The 23,672-nt window shown below is 42.6% G+C and overlaps 1 protein-coding gene across 1 annotated transcript in view; it reads left to right on the top strand.

Annotated features, from left to right (window-relative positions):
• Window positions 1-1,742: 1,742 nt before the first annotated feature.
• Window positions 1,743-23,672, top strand: part of LOC5575651 (ubiquitin carboxyl-terminal hydrolase 34) — a 63,401-nt gene continuing 41,471 nt past the window's right edge. Inside the window, exon 1 of the mRNA XM_021838070.1 lies at window positions 1,743-2,534. Within this exon, the coding sequence (XP_021693762.1) occupies window positions 2,492-2,534 (43 nt within the window). The 5' untranslated portion in view covers window positions 1,743-2,491. The remainder of the gene's footprint in view (window positions 2,535-23,672) is intronic.

The raw sequence follows: 23,672 nt of genomic DNA, 5'->3' as shown, positions 1-23,672 counted from the left end.
TTTCTACAAAAAATCTCCGGAGGAATTTCTGGTGCAAATCTCCGGAGAAATTCCTAGAAGTAATACCTGCATAAATTCTATTAAAAACTCTCCGGAGAAATTGCAGGTGAAAATCCCTAGAGAAATACCTGAGGGAAATCTTCAGATGGATCTTCTGAAAAAATCTCCAATGCAATTTATGGAGACAACCCTGGGAGGAATTTATTAATGAACTCCCACAGAGGAATCGTTATTGTACACTCTTTGAAGAATTGCTGTAAAAAATCCACGGAGGAGCTTGGTTGAAATCTCCGGAGGAAATTTTGGAAAAAAAATTCTGGAGGCCTTTCTGCAGAAAATCTCCAGAGGAATTCCTGGTGCAAATCTCCGGAGAAATTCCTGGAAGAAATACCCGGATAAATTCTCTTAAAAAATCCACTGGAGGAAATCCCCGGAGAAATTCGTGGAGTTCATCAAACGTGGGTTACTATGCTAACATCCCCCCTTAACCGAGAATCCGTCCAATTCCAATTGTTTGTCTTTCGGTTTCGAATCTGGGAGCCGGAACCGCCTTCGTCAGTAGATCAGCCAACTGTTGTTGACTGCCAACATGCTGCAAACCAATCACGTTCTCTTCGATCTTCTCCCGCACGAAATGATGGCGAATGTCGATGTGCTTACTACGTGGAGCATAACCGACTTCCCTTTCCGCTAGGTGAATTGCGCTCTTGTTGTCGCAATAGATTGTAATTTTCTCAGCAACGCCGGATAGCTCCTGCCGTAATCCTCGCCACCAGATAGCTCCTTGGGCTGCTGCCGATACCGCCATATATTCCGCTTCAGTTGTCGACAAGGCCACTGTCGATTGCCTTCGACAATTCCACGAAATCGGTCCGCCTGACTTCATGAAGACATATCCCGTGATGGAATAACCTAATGGACAATTGAATGAAACACGTCTGTTTGGTTTGATATGTTGAGGCTAAACTGATTTATTAATCTGTACAATATTGAATGGCACACTATGATTATCTATTTAATTCGTGGGTTACTATGCTAACAAAAACACTTAGAAATTTGCATAACGTTTACTTGAATTTTGACGGTTTTTCATGCTCTGCCCTTCAAATGTGCGGTTTTCCAATGACAGTTGGTGACAGCACGTGACAGGTTCCCGTGACTTTTGGGAGCTCGCAATCTAAGCCAGCTTCCTCCTCTCTCTCAGCTTAATACCAATGGTTTTAGTAAGTCTTTGACAATCAAAAGTGAGGTTAGGTAGCGAAAGTTTCCCAAATTGAAATGGATATTTACAGTTTCCTGTGCCTTAAATTGCGAGAATCTTGTCAGTAAATGATTGTAATGATTTTTCTTACAAAGTTATCACTAGAAATTTTGATTAGGATACACTAATCCCTATTCTAGAAGGGCGCCATCTACGCATTTTAGCGTTGCGTGAGATCATCAATAGGATCGACGATGTTCGCTGGTTGGAAAATATTCCAACTAAAAAGCACTCGAATGAGCATTTTCACCATCTGTCAGTCGTTCCAACTAACGGGTCGGATTCGTTAGATGGAAGGCAGTCGTGTTCCAACCAGCAAATCCTCGCTGTAGAAGGCCGCTTGTACTTTTGAGTAAATTTGCTAATATCAAAGTTTCCCGATGACCCGCCCTAATACCGGCGTGATGTAATCGCACCGCATCCCATCGCCCCTCGCTGCCAATGTGCATGCGGCAACCCCAACTGTCAAGCACCGCGACGGACGAAAATCGGAGCAGTCCACACACAAAAAGCGAATACGTCGCGAAAAGCAGTCGCTCGAGTACGAGAGAAGAGCCACACACAATCCTAGTTGCGGTGCAGAAACTAGAAGGTGAAAGAGATTAGGGCCTCGAGAAGGAAAAATTTCCATCGCGTTTTTCACCGATTTCCTGTGCTAAAAACCGGCCGTCGCGTGTCGCAAAATGCAGGGCACCGTTTGGCCCGCTCGCTTCCGGTTGCGGTTCCGTTGAACGGGTACGTTTTTGGCCGGAAAAAGAGGCTCTTCGTCGTCGTCGTCGCGAGAGAAAGAACTTGGAAGTTTTTTCTTGCCACGGATCGAGAGACAGAAAGAAAGAACACTCGGCTCTAGGTTTATAGGTGCAAGGGGGAGGGGCGGCGTAGAAGGGGGTCCCAATCAAAGTGTGCTGGTGCGGGAGTTGGTTTAGTGTGCGTGTGTCGCGCTGCCTTGTGTGGGTGTGTGCGTGTGCATTCGGGTGCACAACATAACAGAAGAAAGAAGAAGGAGGAGGCGAACACTACTTTTACCACCCCCTGTTTGACAACTAGTGCAGCTCCTCTGTTTTTGGTGGTTGTGTCCCTTTATTTTTGGGGAAAAGAGAAGTTTTTCTTTGCAAAGCCGGGTTTTCTTGTGGTTGAAAGTGAACATCGTCCTGTTTGGCGTTTTTAGTGAAGGAGCGAGATTCCTAGGAACACGGTTATTGCGGAGCGAAACCCGGATTCGCCGGAAAGATGTGCGATGTCTGCTCGGGGTTCCTGAATCTGCTGGGGTCATGTAAGTATTTTGCTGCAGCTGGGCCCTCCACAAGAAACGAATCATTGTGTGTTCTCATACACATTCCTCACACTTGCAAAGGGAGGTTTGCTTGTGTGGGTTAGCCATCTTTGAAAATTATGGGTTTTCTTTTACAATAATAATGATGAGGGCTTAAAATATCTGTTAGGAGTTTTGTAGTTCTTTAACTCAACAGATTCCTTATGTACTTCACTATGAAATTTACGATTTAAAATTGTATGATGTTTCATTACCATAAGATTTTTCTCAATTCATGAATTTTCATGTCACCGTTAGATTCTTTGTAGATGGAAAAGTACGGATTTTGGAATCATTCAAAGAGTCAAGAGATCCAGAACTTACATTCATCGATATGCCATGATTCAGAGATCTCAGATTACACAGAATGGAGCAGATATGGTTTCCCAGATTCGTCCGAGATACATACATCAGCAGATTTCTGAGAGTTTAATCATTAAGGAAGCTGAATCCCAGGCATATGGAAGTTGCTCGCATCTCGGAGGACACTGAAGTCCGATACTTCGCACATTTTGACAATGATTGTATTGATGAAGATTGAAAAAGTCACCTTTCTAAACAACTAGAATGAATGAATATCAGTGGAGGAACTGATGAAAGCAAACCTATGTTGAAAACCATGCTTTTTCAATTGGGATGTAATGTTAAGCCAAAGCAGAGAATTGCCAAGAAGTTTCCGTGTGAATGGATAACTTTGCCAAACACAATTTTCTCCTAAATGGGTATGATTTTGAGATAAGAAAGAACTCGCATCTTTCCTTTGACAGATACGCGTATTTTGACCTCAGGCTGTCTTCATCAGCGAGGCTCTTTTGAACGAGGCGTTTCATCCACGAATTAAATTACTTCAGAAAATCCACAAACCAGGAAAATAGATGCGAGAAATCACTTCGGCAGACGGATCCGTAACCCGTATCGGTACACCTGGAGATCACCCCAACAGACTGAATCGCAGATCGACCACGTTTTGATTGATGGAAGACACTTCTCGGACATAATCGACGTCAGAACCTATCGCGGCGCAAACATCGATTCGGACCACTACCTAGTGACGGTTAAAGTGCGCCAACGACTCTCCGTTGTGAACAACATTCGGTACCGATGACCGCCACGGTACAATCTGGAACGACTCAAGCTACCCGAAGTCGCAACTGATTACGCGCTAAACCTTGAAGCAGCGTTACCAGATGAGGGAGAGCTCATCGAAGCCCCTCTTGAGGACTGCTGGCGTAGTGTCAAAGCAGTCATTAACAAAGCAGCAAAAGGTGCCATTGGGTTCGTGGAAGAAAATCGAAGGAACGGTTGGTTTGACGAGCAGTGTCAGACGGTTTTGGACGAGAAGAATGCAGTGCGGGCGATGATGCTGCAGCTAGGTACCCGTCAAAATTTGGAACGATACAAACAGAAGCGAAGACAGCAAACCCATCTATTCCGGGATAAAAAGCGCCGCCTGGAAGAGTTAGAGTGCGAAGAGATGGAGCAGCTGTATCGTTCTCAAGAAACGCGTAAGTTCTACAAGAAACTCATTGCATCCCGCAAAGGATTTGTGCCGCGAGCCGAAATGTTCCGGAATAAGAATGGAGGTATCTTGACGGACGAACGTGAGGTGATTGAAAGGTGGAAGCAGCACTACGATGAACACCCAAATGTCGCAGAGGAGGAAGACCAAGGCAGCAGGAGAAATGGCTTTAACAGTACGGCGGATGATAGGTGAAATTGATGCTGCTATCAAACAGCTCAAGAACAACAAAGCAGCTGGAAAGGATGGTATTGGAGCGGAACTTATTAAAATGGGTCCGGACAGGTTGGCTACGGCACCGATTGATAGCCAGGATCTGGGATACAGAACAGCTACCGGAGGAGTGGAAGGAGGGAGTAATATACCCAATATACAAAAAGGGTGACAAGTTAGAATGTGTGAACTATCAAGCGATTACTATTCTTAACGCAGCCTATAAAGTGCTTTACCAGATCAACTTCCGCCGTCTATCGCCACTGACAAGCAGATTTGTGGGAAGTTATCAAGACAGTTTTGTGGACGAACGATCGACGACAGACCAAATCTTTATGTTGTGGCAGATCTTCCGAAGGTGTCGCGAATATCAAGTCCCAGTATTCATCGATTTCACAGCGGCCTATGTTATCATCGATCGCAAAGAGCTATGGAAAATGATGGACGATAACGGTTTTCCCGGGGAACTGGCTAGACTGATCAAGGCAACGATGGATAGTGTACAGTGTTGTGCAAATATATCAAGTGCATTATCGGCCCCGTTTGAACACAAAATAGACTTCGACAAGGCGATGGTCTTTCCTGCCTTCTGCGCTAGAAGGTGTTATGAAATGAGCGGACTTCGATACACGGGCACGATCTTCAATAAATCCAACCAGTTCAACTGTTGCACTGACAACGTAAACATTTTCGGAAAAATGTTCCAGGTGGTTGCTGGGCAATGTACCAGGCTGAAACATGAGGAAGAACGGGTTTGATTGAATGTAAATACGTCGAAGACGAAATATCTGTTGGCTGCAAGTTGGATGAATTTGTCTATCTCGGATCATTGGTCGGATAACAACTGCAGCAGGGAAATTCGAAGACGTATTATTGCCAAAAGTCGTGCTTACTAAGGACTCCACAACTAAGTGTACCATGTGTAAGATGCTGATAAGATCTTGACAATTCTCGAAGAGGACCTGCAAGCACCAGGAGTTTGTGAACGACGTGTGCTTAGGACAATCTTTGGCGATAATGTGAGAACAGCGTATAGAGAAGAATGAATTACGAGCTTGCGTAACTCTGCGATGAACCCAGTATCCAGAATGTCGCCATAGCTGGAAGGGTACGATGGCTGGGACACGTTGTGAGTATGCCGGACAACAATCCCGCTAAAATGATGTTCATTTCGAAACCGGCTTATACAAGACAAAGAGAAGCACACCGAGCTTGGTGGATTGACCAAGTGGAACAGGATATTGGAATTGTTGGACGATCGAGAAACTTGATACAAGCAGCCATGGACCGAGTTTGTTAGCGTTACATTATGGCGCAGGTCTTGTCATGAAGAACGTAGCGCCATCAAAAGCGAAATAAGTAATCTCCCACCTATACACTGGCGAAATGGTTAGTCTAGGAATTCCAGAGTATGCCGAATCCTTACCCACTAGGTCGATTAAAAACACCCAGAAGTTCTCCCAGAAACTACGAAGTCAGGAAAAATCGAAGATGACGAGATGGTATTTAGAAGTTGCTCGCATCGACGTAGTGGCTCTTTTCCTTCTCCTTTTTTTTAGGATTCCCTAAATCTTCTTGAGGACTGGTTATTATCTCAAAGGACGATGATTGTACTACAGAGTCCAAGCGATCCATCAGGCATCTTAGGGTAATGATCTATGACTAGCTGAGCTTCGCTAGCCATTTCGAATTTTCCTGTAAATGTGTATCTATGGTCATAGCGGCGCTTTTAAGGATGATGTCTAAAAACGCTGCTGTAATTGCCAGCAAACGCAAGCTCCTGGCAGGCGTGGCGCTATCCATACTGAGGTAAGGAGAACCTGTTGGAATAGTAGGCAATCAGCAGTAGTTTCCATATCACTCCAAGTTGTTAGGAACCCCTAGCAACGTACACAAGCTGTTCGTGAAAATTAACAAGGATGCATCAGTTGGACTCCGCACATCGTGCAGTCAAGATCATTCCCAAATAAAATTAGTTTTCTTGTAAATCCGTGTTCGACCACTACCAAGTTCCGATCTGTCCCTCAAAAGAACCAATCTAGTCAACACGTTTAGAATGAGCAGAAACCTAAAGCGGTTGGAAAGCTCGTATAGGAAGATGTTCAATGCTTCAACCAAAGAGTTACCAGAGGAGCCCGCAACGCGTGTAAAGAGACATCGTCGGAATCGTCGGTAGAAGTCAGATTCGGAGAGCGATGCCCAAGTTGGTCAAGCGATCCACAACCAAGACGATTACAATGATAGTTTTGTTTCACTGGAAGATGAGGAAGAAGCAGAAGTTAATACGATTAGAAGTACACGTATCCGGAGGTTGGAGGATTATTCCTGTTTGGCGTATGCGCTGAACGCTGAAAGTTTCGTGAGAAACCTGCCGCATACCGTTGAAGGAATGATACTGAGGGAGGACTGGTCGCGGTGGCGAGAACCCTTCGAAGAAGAGCTGCAAACAACACCTGGGAGCTGGTGTACCGAGCTACACAGCAGGACTAGTTGCTAAAGGATTCTTGTAGTGATATGGGTATGAATACACTGATACCTATGCGCCGGTGGACAAAAAGTCAACGATTCGGATGATGCTGGCATTGGTCAACCAGGAGAATCTGTTGGTCCGTCAGATGGATGTTCGGGCGGCGTTTCTCAACGGCAATCTCTCCGAAGAAATCTTCCTACGCCAACCTCGAGGATTTGAGGAAGGGAATCGAGTTTGCAAGCTGAACAAATCCATCTAAGGTCTACGGACCGATTTCACGAGTTCGTGTCCCAGATCGATTTTCAACTATGCGAATGCGACAGTTGCCTGTACGTGCGTGAGCATGGTGGCGTAAAGGTGTTCCTGCTGCTGTACGTGGATGATCTCCTTATCATATCCCTTGATAGTAGAAAGTAGTAGAGTAGTAGAAAGATGAGGGAGAAGCTGGAAAAGCCCTATCGTTGGGTGCCTCACCTATTTGATTATTACATGCAGACCGGATTTGAATGAGTCGGTGAATTACTTCAGCCTGTTTCAGACTAATCTAACTGAAGATTACTGGACGCACGCCAAGAGGATTTTGCGGTATCTGCAAGGGACAGCCAATTATGTATTGGTATACGAACGGTCAGCAGTGTCCAACCGTGAACTGGGCGACTTATTTCAATGACAGACGATCGGTTTCTGGAATCCTGTTCAAGCTGTATGGAGCCGCAGTTTGTTGGAGTACCCAAAAACAAAATAAGTAATTTTTAGTTTTTCTGAAGAGAGTACATAATACGCAAAGGGTCCATAATAAGATTTATTCTAGAAAATTCGAAGCATGGTAACATTCTTCTGAAGCTTGAACAGCATTCACTCAAAGGCCTTCAGCAATGAATAACGCAGCAGTGTAGATAACTGTCATCTTGTACTTTGTATGAATATTTTTTCCGATGATTGTTTTATGTGTTTAAAAGTTTATTAGTTTCGTTTTTCTTACCCTAATAATCACTAGCCCGTTAATTCGCCTTTTTGTTCTTACAGGGCTATTGTACGGTCAATATAAAACATATCTGCTGTATAACAGCACTATATCAGCACACAGTTAGGGCGAATTAAAGTTATATATGGTTACCTGAGTAGTATATTTTTGTAATGTTTCGAAATTCCAATGTGAGCTTGATTGTTAGTTTGTTCAGCTAAACGATTTGATATTATGCTCATTTATGTTATGTTGAATCTTGATGTGAGACAAATAAGTTAAAGATAGTCTGTAAGTTCAACTGAAGACGGTGAAATAATAATACATTTTTTGCTCAACTCTTTTCTTAACATAAGTTTGGAACCTTAATCAAAAGCTGATAGAACTTCATTCCATAAACTTGTAAGATAATCGTTAGAATTCATGAAAAACTATCCCCAGAAGTTCTGCAGTAGGTTGATAAGCATTTTCTGATACTTAGGGACAGTTCTTCAAAGCTTAGAAGATATTCCTCTGGGGTTATCAAACTTAACTCAGATGCTTCAAAAGCTTCTCCGAGCCTAGGAAGATGTTTTCTGAAACAAAAAAAGTTATATTCTCAGAAGCTTGAAAAGCTTTTTTCTCCAAAACTGGAAATTTGAAAAGCTTGCTTTCAGGAGCTTTATATGTATTTTGAGCTTTGAAAGTTCTCTTCAGAACACAGCAATGATGTTTGCAAATCTTTTTATCAGACCCAAAAAACACAAGCAAAACTAAAGATGTTTTTTATGAACAAGAAAGTTTTTCCATAGAATTTTGGAAGGTTCTTTTTAGAATCTTGAAGGAGCTCTAAAACATTGCTCTAGAAGCAAGAAAAACTGCTCCTCAAAAGCTTGATACGCCACATAACTTCGCCTTTGGTTTCTTCCTCATTTGGATAGCTCAAGAAACTTGAACAGCTTATCCTTAGAAGATTAGAAAATCCCTCTCGGAAAATCTCCCTACAAGCTTGGAGAGCTTTACCCAGGGTGGGTCGAATGCTTTTCTTCAGTATAATGAAAAATGGATCTTCAAAATATTGACATGTACTTTTCTTATACCTAGGAGCTTGAGAAATTTTCTTTTAAAGCTTAGAAAGTCTTCCTCTGAAGTTAATCGTGCTACATCAATAACCGGACACTTAAGCTGCCCTGAATGTTCAAAATTCGTTTTGAATAGGTTTTCTTCAAAAGTGATCAAAGTGTTTTCATGCAACGAATACTTTCATGTTTTCTCTAAGCAAAAAAAAAACAATTTTTTCGATAAAATTGAAGAATTTACCATAAAAATAATTAAAACAACAGAACATGTCTTGTCCTTAAATCCGGAAAGCACAAATCATGTCTGTAAATCCGGACTTTTTTTAATCAAAATCCGGACAGCTATTTATTAACATACTATTAATAAATCACTAAATGTAAAACTTTTTAAATCAAATGAATATATCACGCTCTTAAAAACTGGAGCAATGCGTATGTTTTTGAATGGTTTAAATATATTAAAATTTGAACAGATGTGTGGTTTGATTACCTGGATTTAGACGACTGTTCGTGTCCGGGTTCAAAACACTTGGCTCTAATTCCGGACAGCCTCTTTTTCAAGACGTTTTCACTGTTTCAAACGCGTATTTACTCCATATTTTTGTAATGCTGTGTCGCTAAACACTTGAACAATCACTTAGTGCACAATTATGTTAAAATCACTACATTAGCAGTATAATTTTACTACCAAACGTTGTGAGTGCGTTCGTCGACGCTATCAACAAAATCACTTGCACCGCGTAGAAATGACGTTTAACTGAAGCAACTTTTCTGTTTTGTTATTTTTAATTGATTTGAAACGGTAACTAGATGATAGGGTTACGTTCTACTTCGTCGTAAGCGCTATTATTCGTCGTATCAAACTTAAAATGTTCATCTACGGCGAATATTCCAACATACATGTAACATAGATTCATTTTCCTCATGTAATTTTGTGAAAGCTTTTATGATTCGTCCACCTGTACACCAAAAATGCAATGAAACTACTGTATTTCGATAAATAACTTCAGATCAATTATCCACTTTACACTTTTTCACCGAAATTGCATGGACGAACACGATTTGAGAGAAATGCTTAGCGATCGACATCAGTCACACCACTTTCCAACACAAGTTTCTTCCCGCCCCCCTGTGTGACTTACATCGCCGGGCACTTATTTTCACTATGGAAAACCTTCGTACTTCTTCACTGAAGGATTTCATTCCAATCACACGCCGTAAAACTTCAATAAATCCCCAAATTTTACGACATTTCCTCAACCGCCGCGAATAATTGAGAATGTAAACAAAGTTCAATCCGTCGTACTGAGAAATAAAAAGCTTGTCCGCATCAATGTGTACGCGACGCTCGACGTAAAAATACGGTTCCTTTGATTGTGTTGTTTTCGCTGTACTGTGAGCAAATGCCAGAATTGTACGGTCAAAAGTAATTGTGTTCATATGATTGGGCTGAATTTTGATGAGAAACAATTAATTTTAAAGGAAATTAGTATATTCCATCATGCTGAAGGAATGGAGGGAGATGCCCGTAGATCTATATATTCTAGTAAAACATTTTATTATTGCGTTGATGTATTGTGTTTTAGCCACTCAATACATCAAAGTGAGCCGTAAGTTGTGAGACGAATCTGGAAGCTGATTGCGACGGAGTTGAAAACGATACGACGGATTGAGAATACGGTAAGATGCATGTTCTTTGTATTATTTCCAAAAAGAGATCAAGATTTATCAAAATGTTATTGTACAATGCTAAAGCCGTTTTGAGAAAGAATTGTTTGGCATCGGTTTGTATCAGCATCACTCACTGCAATACTGGAAAAATTGCAGTTCTCACTGATCAATGCTTAATACGATGGATACTAGCACATCACCCTATTCGATTTTGGTGTCCGGGTTCAAAACACTTGGCTCTAATTCCGGACAGTCTCTTTTTCAAGACGTTTTCACTGTTTCAAACGCGTATTTACTCCATATTTTTGTGATGCTTTGTCGCTAAACACTTGAACAATCACTTCGTGCACAATTATGTTAAAATCACTACATTAGCAGTATAATTTTACTACCAAACGTTGTGAGTGCGTTCGTCGACGCTATCAACAAAATCACTTGCACCGCGTAGAAATGACGTTTAACTGAAGCAACTTTTCTGTTTTGTTATTTTTAATTGATTTGAAACGGTAACTAGATGATAGGGTTACGTTCTACTTCGTCGTAAGCGATATTATTCGTCGTATCAAACTTAAAATGTTCCTCTACGGCGAATATTCGAATATTCCAACATACATGTAACATAGATTAATTTTCCTAGTGTAACTTTGTGAAAGCTGTTATGGTTCGTACACTTGTACACCAAACTGTATTTCGAAAAAATAACTTCAGTTCAATTATCCGCACTTTTTCACCGAAATCGCATGGATGAACACGATTTGGAAGAAATGCTTAGCGATCGACACCAGTCACACCACTTCATGATACAAGTTTCTTCCCGCCCACCTGTGTGACTTACTTCGCCGGGCACTTATTTTCACTATGGAAAACCTTCGTACTGCTTCACTAAAGGATTTCATTCCAATCAAACGCCGTTAAACTTTTAAAATTTACGAATTTTTATGAAATTTCCTCAACGTCCGCGTAGAATTGAGAATGTAAACAAAGTTCAATCCGTCGTACTGAAAAAGAAAAGCTTGTCCGCATCAATGTGTGCGCGATGCTCGGCGTAAAACAACGATTCCTTTCATGGTGTTGTATTCGCTGCATTGTGAGCAAATCAAGTTCAAAATGTAAACAAATCGGGTTTCTGCTGATTTTAGTGTAAAACAGTTTATTCTTACTGAAACATACATTAGCCATTCAAAAATATGCATGGAAGTTGAAAAAATAACATTTTTCCAAAAGGCCCCATCTCATTTCCCACTAACTAGGATATTCATCGCAAATGCGGCCTTTTCCTACACTGAGAACAGCGTTGCGGTTGAAAATACTATATCAGAGGGTTAAATTAAATACACAATGCCACTTGATTTGTGCAGACTAAATTCGCATTTATTTAGAATATTTTGTGCATTCAATTTTACCATGGCACCATTTGTATAGTAAAAATTACTATATCATGGTTAAAAACTTGCAGCAGACCAGAATCGAACCGAGGATCTGGCGATTGTCAAGCGTGAACGCTAGCCGCTCGGCTATCGACACGGTTGGATTGAGAGGGGACAAAACGCAAATAAAAAGCGTTCATGATAACTCAATCGTGGATGGAATAGTAAATTTAAAAACACGTTCATGGTTCTCATTACTGCAACGCTTGTTTCAGTGTAATAAGGCCTCATTTCTATATTCAATTGGAACCGAGTTGAGGCCTATTAAACAAACATCCAAAGTGCAATTTAGATCACAAAAACGTTCCAAATTCACTAGGCAGATGCAAGTTATACTACAGCCGCTCCGCTCTTTATATTATTTTACCCAGCGATTGTCTCAACGGCGAGCCTTATCAAGTTTCCCGTCGGGTTTCTGTGGAGTGATGTATGTTGTATCATACTACCTAATAATACCTGTGTCAGCCTGTCTGTACTTCACGACTTGCTAACAAAAACACGATTTGATTATAATTGCATGAAAAATAACATTCAATTGAAATATCAATTTAATTCAGAGCGTTAATGATTAACGGGTCGCAATGATTGATTAATTGACTAATGATTAAATTCAAGTGTATCATGATTAATGATTATGATTAATTATCAAATTTTGTGAAGTCATGTGTCATGATTGATGATTAAGCTAAAGTATGATTAATGATTATGATTAATGATTAAATTTCAATTTTACATGATTAATGAATATGATTAATGATTAAACTCAGTATGATTAGTGATTATAATTAATGATTATGATTAGCCCTTACGTGAATAATGTCAAATTTGATCAAAATTTTCAATTTCAAAATAATACTTTTTTAAATTATCATTTATCGTATTTATATTGAGAACGTCGCGACCCATTGTGAGCCTGCACTAAACAAATCTCATACAGCACGTCATTGGCGAGTAGTAGGTATGTGGTCTTTCTATACCTAATAACTATTGGCTTAGGCATTCAACAGCTAAGATAAGATCGGACAACTGGCTTCTTTTAGTTGTTCTTCTTTTCATCCATGAGCCCAATTGTGAATTTTTCACCCTTGCGTGTTACGTTAAAACAGTGTTGCCATTTGTATGGAATTTGGACACTATTTCATTCGCACTTTCGGCTCTTTCGATTAAAATGATTATCCGGATGCGATTTACTGCTCCGTACACAATTAAAGGCTTTGCAATTTTTTTCTTACACACTTAGATCAAATCACCGAATTCGGTAATCTCATTACCGAAATCTCAACAGCTGAACGATCGGTAATCATTTCGGTAAACGAACCGATTACTGACCATGACCGATCATCTGTAGCTCTCTCCCCAGGAAAACCACCTTCTTGTTTGGAAAAAGTACAACGTATTTCCACATTTCTCTGTGATTAAATGCCCTGAAAGATGCACTAAACGACTTAAAGTATACAACCAATGGGTTATACACTAAGACTAGATAATGATATTGATATTACTTAACAAACAATCCTATATATAAATCTTTTGAACTTCGTTATGTGAAATTAATCACAGTTTTAATCACAAATCGTTATTAATTGCTCTGGTTCATATTGGCCTTTTGAAGCGTAGCTTGCGACACATTCATGAATTACCAAGTTTTAAGTGAATGTTATTGATGCACTTAAATATATGTCGGGGTGTAAATTTCCCGGGGAAAGTATTCAAAATATTGGTCAAAAACTATTCGGAATTCAACCCTTCACTTTATAAAAGAAAGAAGAGTGTAGAAAAAATCATTAGTAAGGCGAGCAAACTCCGGTAAACTCTAATATGCTGTTTATCTTGTGATTATTACATTATTATAATAAGTTAAATGGTTTTGCTCGCCTTTCTAGTGATTTTTAGTATTTTTTTTTGTTAAGTGAAGTGTTAAAATTCAATTAGTTGTTTATTCATACCACAGAGAACAGACATGGAGGCAAGAACAAAATTCCATCTAAACCATGTGTAAAGGTTCCAATCAACTTTCAGCGCCGCCAAGGCAGACAGCCCGACATGCAAACTCGTTTCGACAACAGGATGTCATTAGTGAACATTAAAATGCATTAGAACACAAAGCAACGCTAGCGACAAGTGGCAATTTTTGATATCGACACTAGCGCCAAAGTGTAAAAAGTGGCAAACTTGTAGCGTTCTCAATCTGACGACAGCGTTGCGTAACAGGAGCATAATAACATACTTTGAAATGACTAGTACAATGCTTTACACACGCTGACGAGAAAAGATGAACGTCTGTTCTCTGTGTTCATACTCCAATAATTCCTCCGAAGTGAAAGTGAAGCATTATATTGATAGTTCTGAAACCTAGTTTTCCATCTTAAACTTCATGAATTTTGCAAACGAAGCCATTGATTACATTCTCAAGAGAATTATTGAAGTATAAGATATCAGATTTTGTTTATACTTTCTGAATCTACGTAAAAGTTTGAACGAGAACCCAAAGTTTCATAATTGTCCGTGCCCTGGAACTATTTCAATAACACGTATAAAAATCTCTTTCAAATCAACCCCAAAATTTAACTTTGAGGCGATTTAATAATTTACAATATTAATCTTAAGGTGCAAATAAAGTATATGTCAAAAATGAAAACGCAGTTTTCGCCCTTGAAATCAACAAATCGGAAAAAATAAAAACACACAGCCTTTTTATTTTGGAAATAAAACAGCTGTGTTTTTATTTTAGATTTGTCGATTCTAACAGCGAAAATTACTTTTTCACTTTTGACATTTGCTCCATTTTTACTTGGGCCTCAAGATATTTGAGTGCAATAAAATTGTTATATACTTAGAAAAAAATGAAATCTTCCGAACAAGCTACAAAATACTGCAAATATTCCATCACTAAACGATCCCATTCTTGGAGAAATCACAGACAAACAGACGTCACACTCTCACCGATGTCCATCGACCACCTTTTTAACGGCCGATTCAAATATATGGTAGGTGGCCAATCCACCACCCGCAGCGCTCGCATCGATTTTGTTCGCGTTTGACGTTTACACACTACCGCCATCTGTTGGTCCATCGGCCAAACACACCGATTTTAGCATTGGGCGTACATGTCATCGTGACTATGATTTTGATCAGGATTTGTTCTAAGTGTTACGTCTGTTTGTCTGTGGAGAAATGTTTAGTAAAATCAGTTTGAACATTTGGTTGGAATTTCCTCTTTATGAGAAACTGGAAATATATTGTTTCAAACAATGTTTTGAAGGATTTTTGCCCTTCCTTGATCTGATTCTAGATTTCAGTAAAAACGGACAGAAATACCACCTACTAGTGGAAAAGGACTAATTTCGATCTTGAAAATTTTGTGAAAATTTTTGGATTTTCATACAGAGTATACAAACATCTTATGAACGGCTAGAAAACTGGTGCTTAGTCGAAATTTGGTGATCTGCGCCTATAAGCAACAATCCTTCATGTAGAATGGTGCCACTCACAAGCGTCCAACCGGATCTTTGGATTCGAATCAAATACAACTGAGAAAATGCACCGTCTTACATGAAGGATATATTTAAGGATCTTTTTTAGTATTATGGTAACGTCCGCAGATATAAAACAAAGCCAATTGGAATTTGGAACTTCCAGGTTGAATTTGGAACTTCCTTGGGCATGAGCTATCATTGCTCTTGTGTGACAAGATATTAGAAATGCAAAATTTATGTATACATTAGAAGGCAATCTTGTAAAATTTGTCGAATTTTGTTAAATGATTGATTGATGATTGATTAAATGTTTTATTAATGATTAAGATTATGATTACTGAATAAAATTCGCGATCTTTATGATTATGATTAATGATTAAAACATAATATTGCAATGATTATGATTAGTGATTAATGATTAACTCTTGATTTTTTGTGATTAATGATTTGCTAATTTGATTAATCATAATCATTAATCATTAATCATGATTAATTTATGATTAATCATTAACGCTCTGATTTAATTGAACTAATATTTCCATACAATTTCTCGACGACACAGTCGCATAGAACATACATAATGTTCATGGATGACGATGATTGAATAAATCACATATTTAATTGACCGCATGAATCTTTTCTTGCTGCAGACATTCCATGTACCTTACTTTACCACTTAACACTCTTCTACACTTCACATCTGAGTATGGTGAGAAAATAAGCCCCAACTAGAAGGCCTCAACACATGTTTTACTCTAACAAAGGCGTCAACTCACTGGCCTCATCAGCGTCGGCCGGCGTCTATGGGCACAAACAGGGTTGCCACATATACAGATTTATCTGTATTTTACAAATTTTCTCGAATATTTTGTGACCAAGAATCTGTATATACAGATTACAGATTTTGTGGAAATATACAGATATACAGATTCTGTATACAGAATTTGGCCAAAATTGCATAGATTTATACAGATTTTTGAGAAAAATGAAAATTTGTATTTTTGAAAACCTTAAAATTTTATCTTTGATTTGTCGATTCCGCAATGTAGTTACAAATGGTTGGTATTTTGATGAATTTCTTGCATAATGTTAACTTCTTTCTCAATTTTGATGCATACAGATCTAATATACACATATTTTGTTCTAGGATGTTCAATCCAAGCAATCTACATTGATCGCAGTAACCACTGTCTGCGACCAGGGAAGAAAATTTTTCATTCGAAGTGTAAATGTCAAATAGAATAAACGTATTTGTACTTAGCTCTAACAAGCTCTAGTTATTTTCCGGAAGCATCTGGAAAAGTACTTCCGCTGATTTGGAAGTACCTGGAAGAACACTTCAGCTGGCGACGAGGATTATTCTGGATTGTCAAGAGCTCCAGAATTGAACCCGAGGAAGGATGGCGACGAACGAAGAACTCCAAGCGGCGATTGTGCAGATGACCCAGCTACTCCAACGGTTGGCCGTTCCTCAAGCAACCAACCCAGAGCAAGTATTGGAGTCCCTGTCGACCAATATCAGTGAGTTCTGTTTCGATCCGGAGAACGGCACCACTTTCGACAAATGGTTTGCCCGTTACTCGGATCTGTTCGAGAGCGACGCACGAAGCCTGGACGACGCAGCCAAAGTTCGGCTCCTTCTCCGGAAGTTGGACACGTCCTCGCATTGTCGCTACGTCAACTATATCCTTCCGACGCTACCGAAGGACGTCACGTTTGCCGATACCATCAAGACGCTCAAGAAAATCTTCGGCAGGCAGACCTCCGTTTTCCACAAGCGCTACCAGTGCTTGCAGCTGGTGAAATCCGAGTCGGAAGACATCATCAGCTACGGTGGCAAAATCAACAGGGCGTGTGAAGAGTTCGAGTTTCAAGACTTGAAGATCGACCAGTTCAAGTGCTTGATGTTCGTCTGCGGTCTCAAGGCTCCACGCTACGCAGACATTCGAGCAAGGCTTCTTTCCCGCATCGAAGGTGAGACGGCACAAGCGCCGGTAACACTCCAAACGCTGATCGACGAATTCCAGCGAATCGTCAACCTCAAGTCGGATACCACGATGATCGAACATCAATCAAGTTCGAAAAACTCGGTCCGCAGCGTCTCCGAGAAGAAAACCGGCCATCATCAGCGTCCATCGAAACCGGAAAGCAAGTCCGTCCCACGAACTCCCTGCTGGCAGTGCGGACAAATGCACTATGTCCGCGACTGTCCATTCGCCGACCATCTCTGCAAGGTATGTAACCGCACCGGCCACAAGGAAGGCTACTGTACCTGCATCAAAAAGTCTTCAAGCGACTCTTCAACTCAACCCGGAAAGAAGAAGATCAAGACCGGTTCCAGATCTCAAGCCAAAGGAATCTTCGTGAAGCACATCGCAAACAGCACTCCAAAGCGTAAGTACGTGACCATCACCATCAACGACGTCGCTATTTCGCTGCAATTGGATTCCGCAAGCGATATTACCGTGGTTTCCAAGACAACATGGCAACAACTGGGACGACCGAAGCTGGATCCGTCATCGATCGAAGCATCCAACGCATCCGGTGGACCGCTCGCCCTCATCGGCTGAAGAAATAGGAGGCCGTGAGCGATCGGCCAAACCGTAGGTGGCCATGAAATGATGAGGCATCCGATCGTGTCAGACACTTCAGTCATTCCACAACAAGCCTTCAAGCAGACAAGACATGTTTCTTAAACAATAGTTAAATAAAGCAATTTTAGTTTAACTCAAAGCTTACTTACTATCTGCCCATCCGAAGAGAACCTCCTTTAGGTTATGGGCCCCTCAATGAAAGAAGGTTCCGGTATCCCGCAGCTGACTGGTCCAAATTATGAAAATTGGAAGTTCCGAGTCAAGCTTTACCTGGATGCGGCGGAAGTATCTTCAGTGTTGAAGGCGGAAGCTCCAGCTGCAGACCATGCGACAAGACCGAAGTGGGATCAGCTGGACAGAAAGGCAAAATCGCTGCTCGTCGGCTTCCTGTCGGATGAATGTCTGGAAGTAGTCCGTGAAAAGGATACCGCTTGGTCCATGTGGAAGGCCCTTGAGGAGACATTTGCGAAGCGATCCGTGACCAGCCAAACCCTTTTGAGGAAGCAGCTGGCAAGATTACGTATGACGGAGGGATCTTCTATGAGGAATCATTTCGTGGCCTTCGATGATCTTGTTCGCCAACTGAAGTCTGCAGGTGCCAAGCTGGAGGAGAGTGACTTGGTGTCACAATTATTCTTGACCCTACCGGATAGCTTCGACCCGTTGGTGACCGCACTTGAAAATCTGGACGAGGCGAATTTGACCCTGGAAACAGTGAAGCAGCGGCTGCTCGCTGAAGAGTCGAAGCGAATTGATCGTCAAGATTATGCAACTGATGACAAGGGTGCAGCATTCGTCGGAGGAAAGAAGAATGAAAGAAAGAAGGTTGTCCGTGAATTCACTGGAAGATGCCACCGGTGTAAGAAGACCGGCCATATGAAGAAGGACTGTCCCTGGAAGAAGTCCGATGGAAACGCTCGGTATGCGGTCGGTAATGGGAAGGCAGTCGCTTTTATGGGAAGATCTGATGAATCGAAGACGTCCAGTGGCGGTAAAATCCTGTTCTGTGTGGACTCAGGGTGCAGTGACCACCTTGTGCATGATGCAAGCTTTCTGAGGTCGTCACGGAAGTTGAAGGAACCGTTTGTCGTAGAAGTTGCGAAGGAAGGCGTGTCCTTGGTTGGTAAGTTTACTGGAGAGCTGATAGGATTTTCAAACAAGAACGTGGAATTCCGTATGAAGAACGTTATATTCATTCCGGATTTGCGGGAAAATTTACTTTCTGTGAAGAAGCTTTCTCAAGCCGGAATCGATGTCCTGTTTACTGGTCGAGGAGGTATCGAGCGTGCGGAATTCAAGCGTAACGGTGAAGTCATTGGCGTGGCATACTTGAGAGGTAACCTGTATCAGCTAGAGCTGGAAGTCGGGTACGTCGGTCAAGCTAACATCACCACGGCGGAGGCAAGTCGATTGTGGCATCGTCGATTGGGACATGCTAGTCAACAGGCCATGGAAACCATCGCGAAGCATGAAATGGCGACCGGTTTTACGAACAAGGTGGACCGCATAGGGTTCTGTGATACGTGTGTGATGGGCAAGCAATGCCGTGAGCCGTTTGACGGAGTTCGTGAAAGAGCCACTCGTCCGTTGGAGCGAATTCACTCAGACGTGTGTGGGCCGATAGATCCCCCGGCCTGGGATGGATCAAGATTTTTCGTTTCCTTCATCGATGATTGGACCCATTTTGCAATGATTTATCCTATCAAGCGCAAGAGTGAAGTCTTCAGTTGCTTCAAGCAGTATGAAGCTTTGGTTACCGCCCACTGGGAAACGAAGATCAGCAAGCTTACGGTGGATCAAGGTCGCGAATATTTTTCGAATGAGCAGAAGCGATACTATCAGAAGAGAGGCATCCAAGTTCAGCCAACAGTGGCGTACTCTCCGCAGCAAAACGGAGTTGCTGAACGCTTTAATCGAACCCTAGTTGAGAAGATAAGGTCAATGTTAATTGATTCCCAGATGCCCAAGCGGATGTGGTCAGAAGCGGCCATGGCGGCAACATACATCCTGAATCGGAGTCCCACGACGGCGCTCGATGGAAAAGTTACCCCTGTGGAAATGTGGACGAAAACAAAGCCGGACCTGAGCAAGCTTCGAATTTTCGGTTGCAAGGCCATGATGTGGGTCCCGAACCAGCTGAGGAAGAAACTAGATCCAAAGAGCCGTGAAGCAATTATGATTGGCTATGCGCCAAATGGTTATCGCTTGTGGGACAGGCCGTCAAGAAAGGTCATTATTGCAAGAGATGTCAAATTTGATGAAGACAGTTTTCCGCTTGCCTGCAACGATGCTGAAGCAAAACAGCCGCTGGTGATTCGTACGTTCTATGAGCCAGAGGGGGAGCCCTTGGATACCACTAGAGCAGATGAAGTTGAGGTTGAAGAGGCAAACGATTCAAACAGCGAATATGGAGAAGCTGATTCGGATGAACAAATGTCCGATACATCAAATCCTGGGGCGCTCCCTTCGCAAGAAAGACGTGAAGACTGTTTAGAGTCAACCACGAGGCGCAGCGAACGGGAGCGCAAGCTCCCAGGTAAGCTATTAGATTTTTTCACTGGTTTTAGAGCATCCACTGCTTCTGTGATTTACGCATCTTCAGATCCACCATCCACGTACAAGGAAATCGAGCATCGTGAGGATCGTGACGCCTGGTTGGAAGCGATTAGCGATGAGCTACAATCCATGGAGGCCAACAACGTATGGAAGTATGTCCCGTGTCCGGTCGGAGTGAAGCTCCTGCAATCCAAATGGGTGTTCTGCGTGAAGGAGGATTCGGATGGAAACGTTGTTCGTCATAAAGCGAGACTGGTCGTTAAGGGATTTCTCCAGAAGCCGGGAATAGATTATCACGAAACCTATGCGCCAGTGGCCAAGCTGACGACAATCCGAGTGGTTCTGGCAGTTGCTTTGCAGAAGGGGTACTACATTCATCAAATGGATGTGAAAACGGCTTTCCTGCCCGGGAACTGAAAGAGAATATTTTCATGGCGGTCCCTGATGGGGTGCAAGCAGCAACTGGTACGGTGTGCCAGCTCCGGAAATCATTGTATGGGTTAAAGCAGAGCCCGCGATGCTGGAACGAGAAACTTAATGAAGTTTTGTTGAAGCTCGGTTTCAAGAGGTCGCAACACGACTATTGTGTGTACACCCGGATCGACGAGAGGGGGAGTGACGTAATTTACGTGATCCTGTATGTCGACGACCTGCTGATCGTTGGAGCGAAGCTAAATACCATTGAGGACGTGAAGAAAAAGTTATCCCAGCATTTCAAAATGACTGACTGCGGCGAAGCGAAGCATTTCCTCGGAATGAAGATTTCTTATGATAGGAAGCAAGGACGAATGGAGCTGTCACAAGAGGCCAGTATCAAGAAGATTCTGAGAAACTTTTCTATGGAAGACTGTAATACGACTAAGACACCGATGGAAAAGGGCCTGCAGCTATTCCAAGCTACGTCAGAATTAACAGAAGCACCATATCGAGAATTACTGGGGAGTTTAATGTACATTATGATGGCTACTCGACCGGACATATGCTTCCCAGTAGGATACCTTGGACGTTTTCAGCAGCGACCTGATGCTTCACACTGGACAGCTTTGAAGAGGGTGGTGCGGTTCCTGAAGGGCACCATGCAGACGTCCCTGAAGTTCTCACGCAATGAACAAATGGAAACCTTGGTTGGATATGCCGATGCTGATTGGGCAACTGATCAACAGGACAGAAAATCGGTGAGTGGTTTTCTATTTCAGATATTCGGGAACGCTGTTTGTTGGTCAAGTAAGAAGCAGACGACGGTAGCGACATCATCCAGTGAGGCCGAGTATGTGGCACTAGGTTCTGGCGTGACAGAAGCTATATGGCTGGCTGGACTGCTTGACGACCTTGGCATTCGAGGCACAACACCGGTGACAATTTATGAAGACAATCGTGGGTGCATAGGAATGGCCAAGAACTTGGAGAGCAAGCGTGCGAAGCACATCGATATCAAGCACCATTTTATAAGGGACCATGTAGCAGCCGGTAACGTCAAGGTGGAGCCAATCGGGACTGAGAACCAACTCGCTGATATTTTCACTAAGTCGTTGGATGTCGGGCGTTTCCAGAAACTATGTCGAACTATCGGACTCCACGATCGAGAGGGGGTGAAGAAATAGGAGGCCGTGAGCGATCGGCCAAACCGTAGGTGGCCATGAAATGATGAGGCATCCGATCGTGTCAGACACTTCAGTCATTCCACAACAAGCCTTCAAGCAGACAAGACATGTTTCTTAAACAATAGTTAAATAAAGCAATTTTAGTTTAACTCAAAGCTTACTTACTATCTGCCCATCCGAAGAGAACCTCCTTTATCGGCGAATTCCATTGTGAAGTCAAACTCAACGGTATGGTCAAGCGTGGCAAATGTTTCGTCACCTCATCACCGGACCTCAACGTGTTGGGGATTGATTGGATCGACGCGTTCAACCTGTGGTCGATTCCATTCGACACGCTCTGCAGTCAAGTTGCAGCCGAAACTCGACCGTGCTTCGACGAAGTAACAGCACAGCTTCAAGCCAACCATCCAGCGGTTTTTGACAACTCGCTGGGACACTGTACCAAAACTAAGGTAAAGCTTTTTCTCAAACCTAACGCCAAACCCGTTTTCTGTCCGAAGCGCCCGGTTCCGTTCAACACCATTTCGCTGGTGGACGCCGAGCTGACACGTCTCCAATCGCTGGGAATCATCCAAACCGAAATCGGCTACTTAGGGCACATCGTCGATCAAAATGGTATCCGTCCCGATCCGGCGAAGCTCCAAGCCATCGCCTCCATTCCGGCACCAACCAACGTGTCTGAATTGCGATCATTCCTGGGAGCCGTTAACTTTTACGGCCGATTCGTTCGCAACATCCACGAGCTTCGACATCCCCTCGACAAGCTTCTCAAGAAGGATTCGAAGTGGCAGTGGAACTCCGATTGCCAGCGGTCATTCGAGCAGTTCAAGCAAGTCCTGCAGTCCGATTTGTTGCTGACTCATTACGACCCGAAGCTACCAATCATCGTTGCGGCGGACGCATCCAGTACGGGTATCGGTGCAGTCATCTTCCACAAATTCCCCAACGGGTCTCTCAAGGCTATCCAGCACGCGTCAAGATCCCTCACTCCGGCGGAGCAGGCCTACGGACAGCCGGAAAAGGAAGCACTTGCGCTCATCTACGGGGTAACGAAGTTTCACAAGTACCTCCTGGGACGCCGGTTCACTCTCCAGACGGACCACACGCCGCTCCTATCAATCTTTGGTTCAAAGAAGGGAATTCCATTGCATACCGCAAATCGTCTTCAACGGTGGGCGTTGATGCTGCTCAACTATGATTTTGAAATCCAGCACGTGTCCACAAACGACTTTGGTTGCGCCGACATGCTGTCTAGATTGATCGACCGTTCTAAGCAGCCAGAGGAAGATTACGTCGTCGCAGCGATTTCCCTAGAAGAAGACATGGTGAGCATTATTCGTGACACTATCAAGCAAGTACCAATTTCTTTCGCAGCGATCCAATCTGCCACGAAGGCAGATAAAGCACTACAAGCGGTGCTCAAGTTCATCCGTGAGGGTTGGCCAAACGAAGCACGGTCAATCACAAACCCAGACGTTCGTCCTTACTTCACCAGGCAGGACTCCCTCACCCATGTCGACGGGTGTATTTTGTTCCACGACAGAGTTGTC

The sequence above is a fragment of the Aedes aegypti genome, chromosome 1, assembly GCF_002204515.2.
Source record: "Aedes aegypti strain LVP_AGWG chromosome 1, AaegL5.0 Primary Assembly, whole genome shotgun sequence".
Lineage (NCBI taxonomy): Eukaryota > Metazoa > Arthropoda > Insecta > Diptera > Culicidae > Aedes > Aedes aegypti.
The sequence above is the reverse complement of the archived record's forward strand: the minus strand, read 5'-3'. Positions and strand labels throughout refer to the sequence as shown.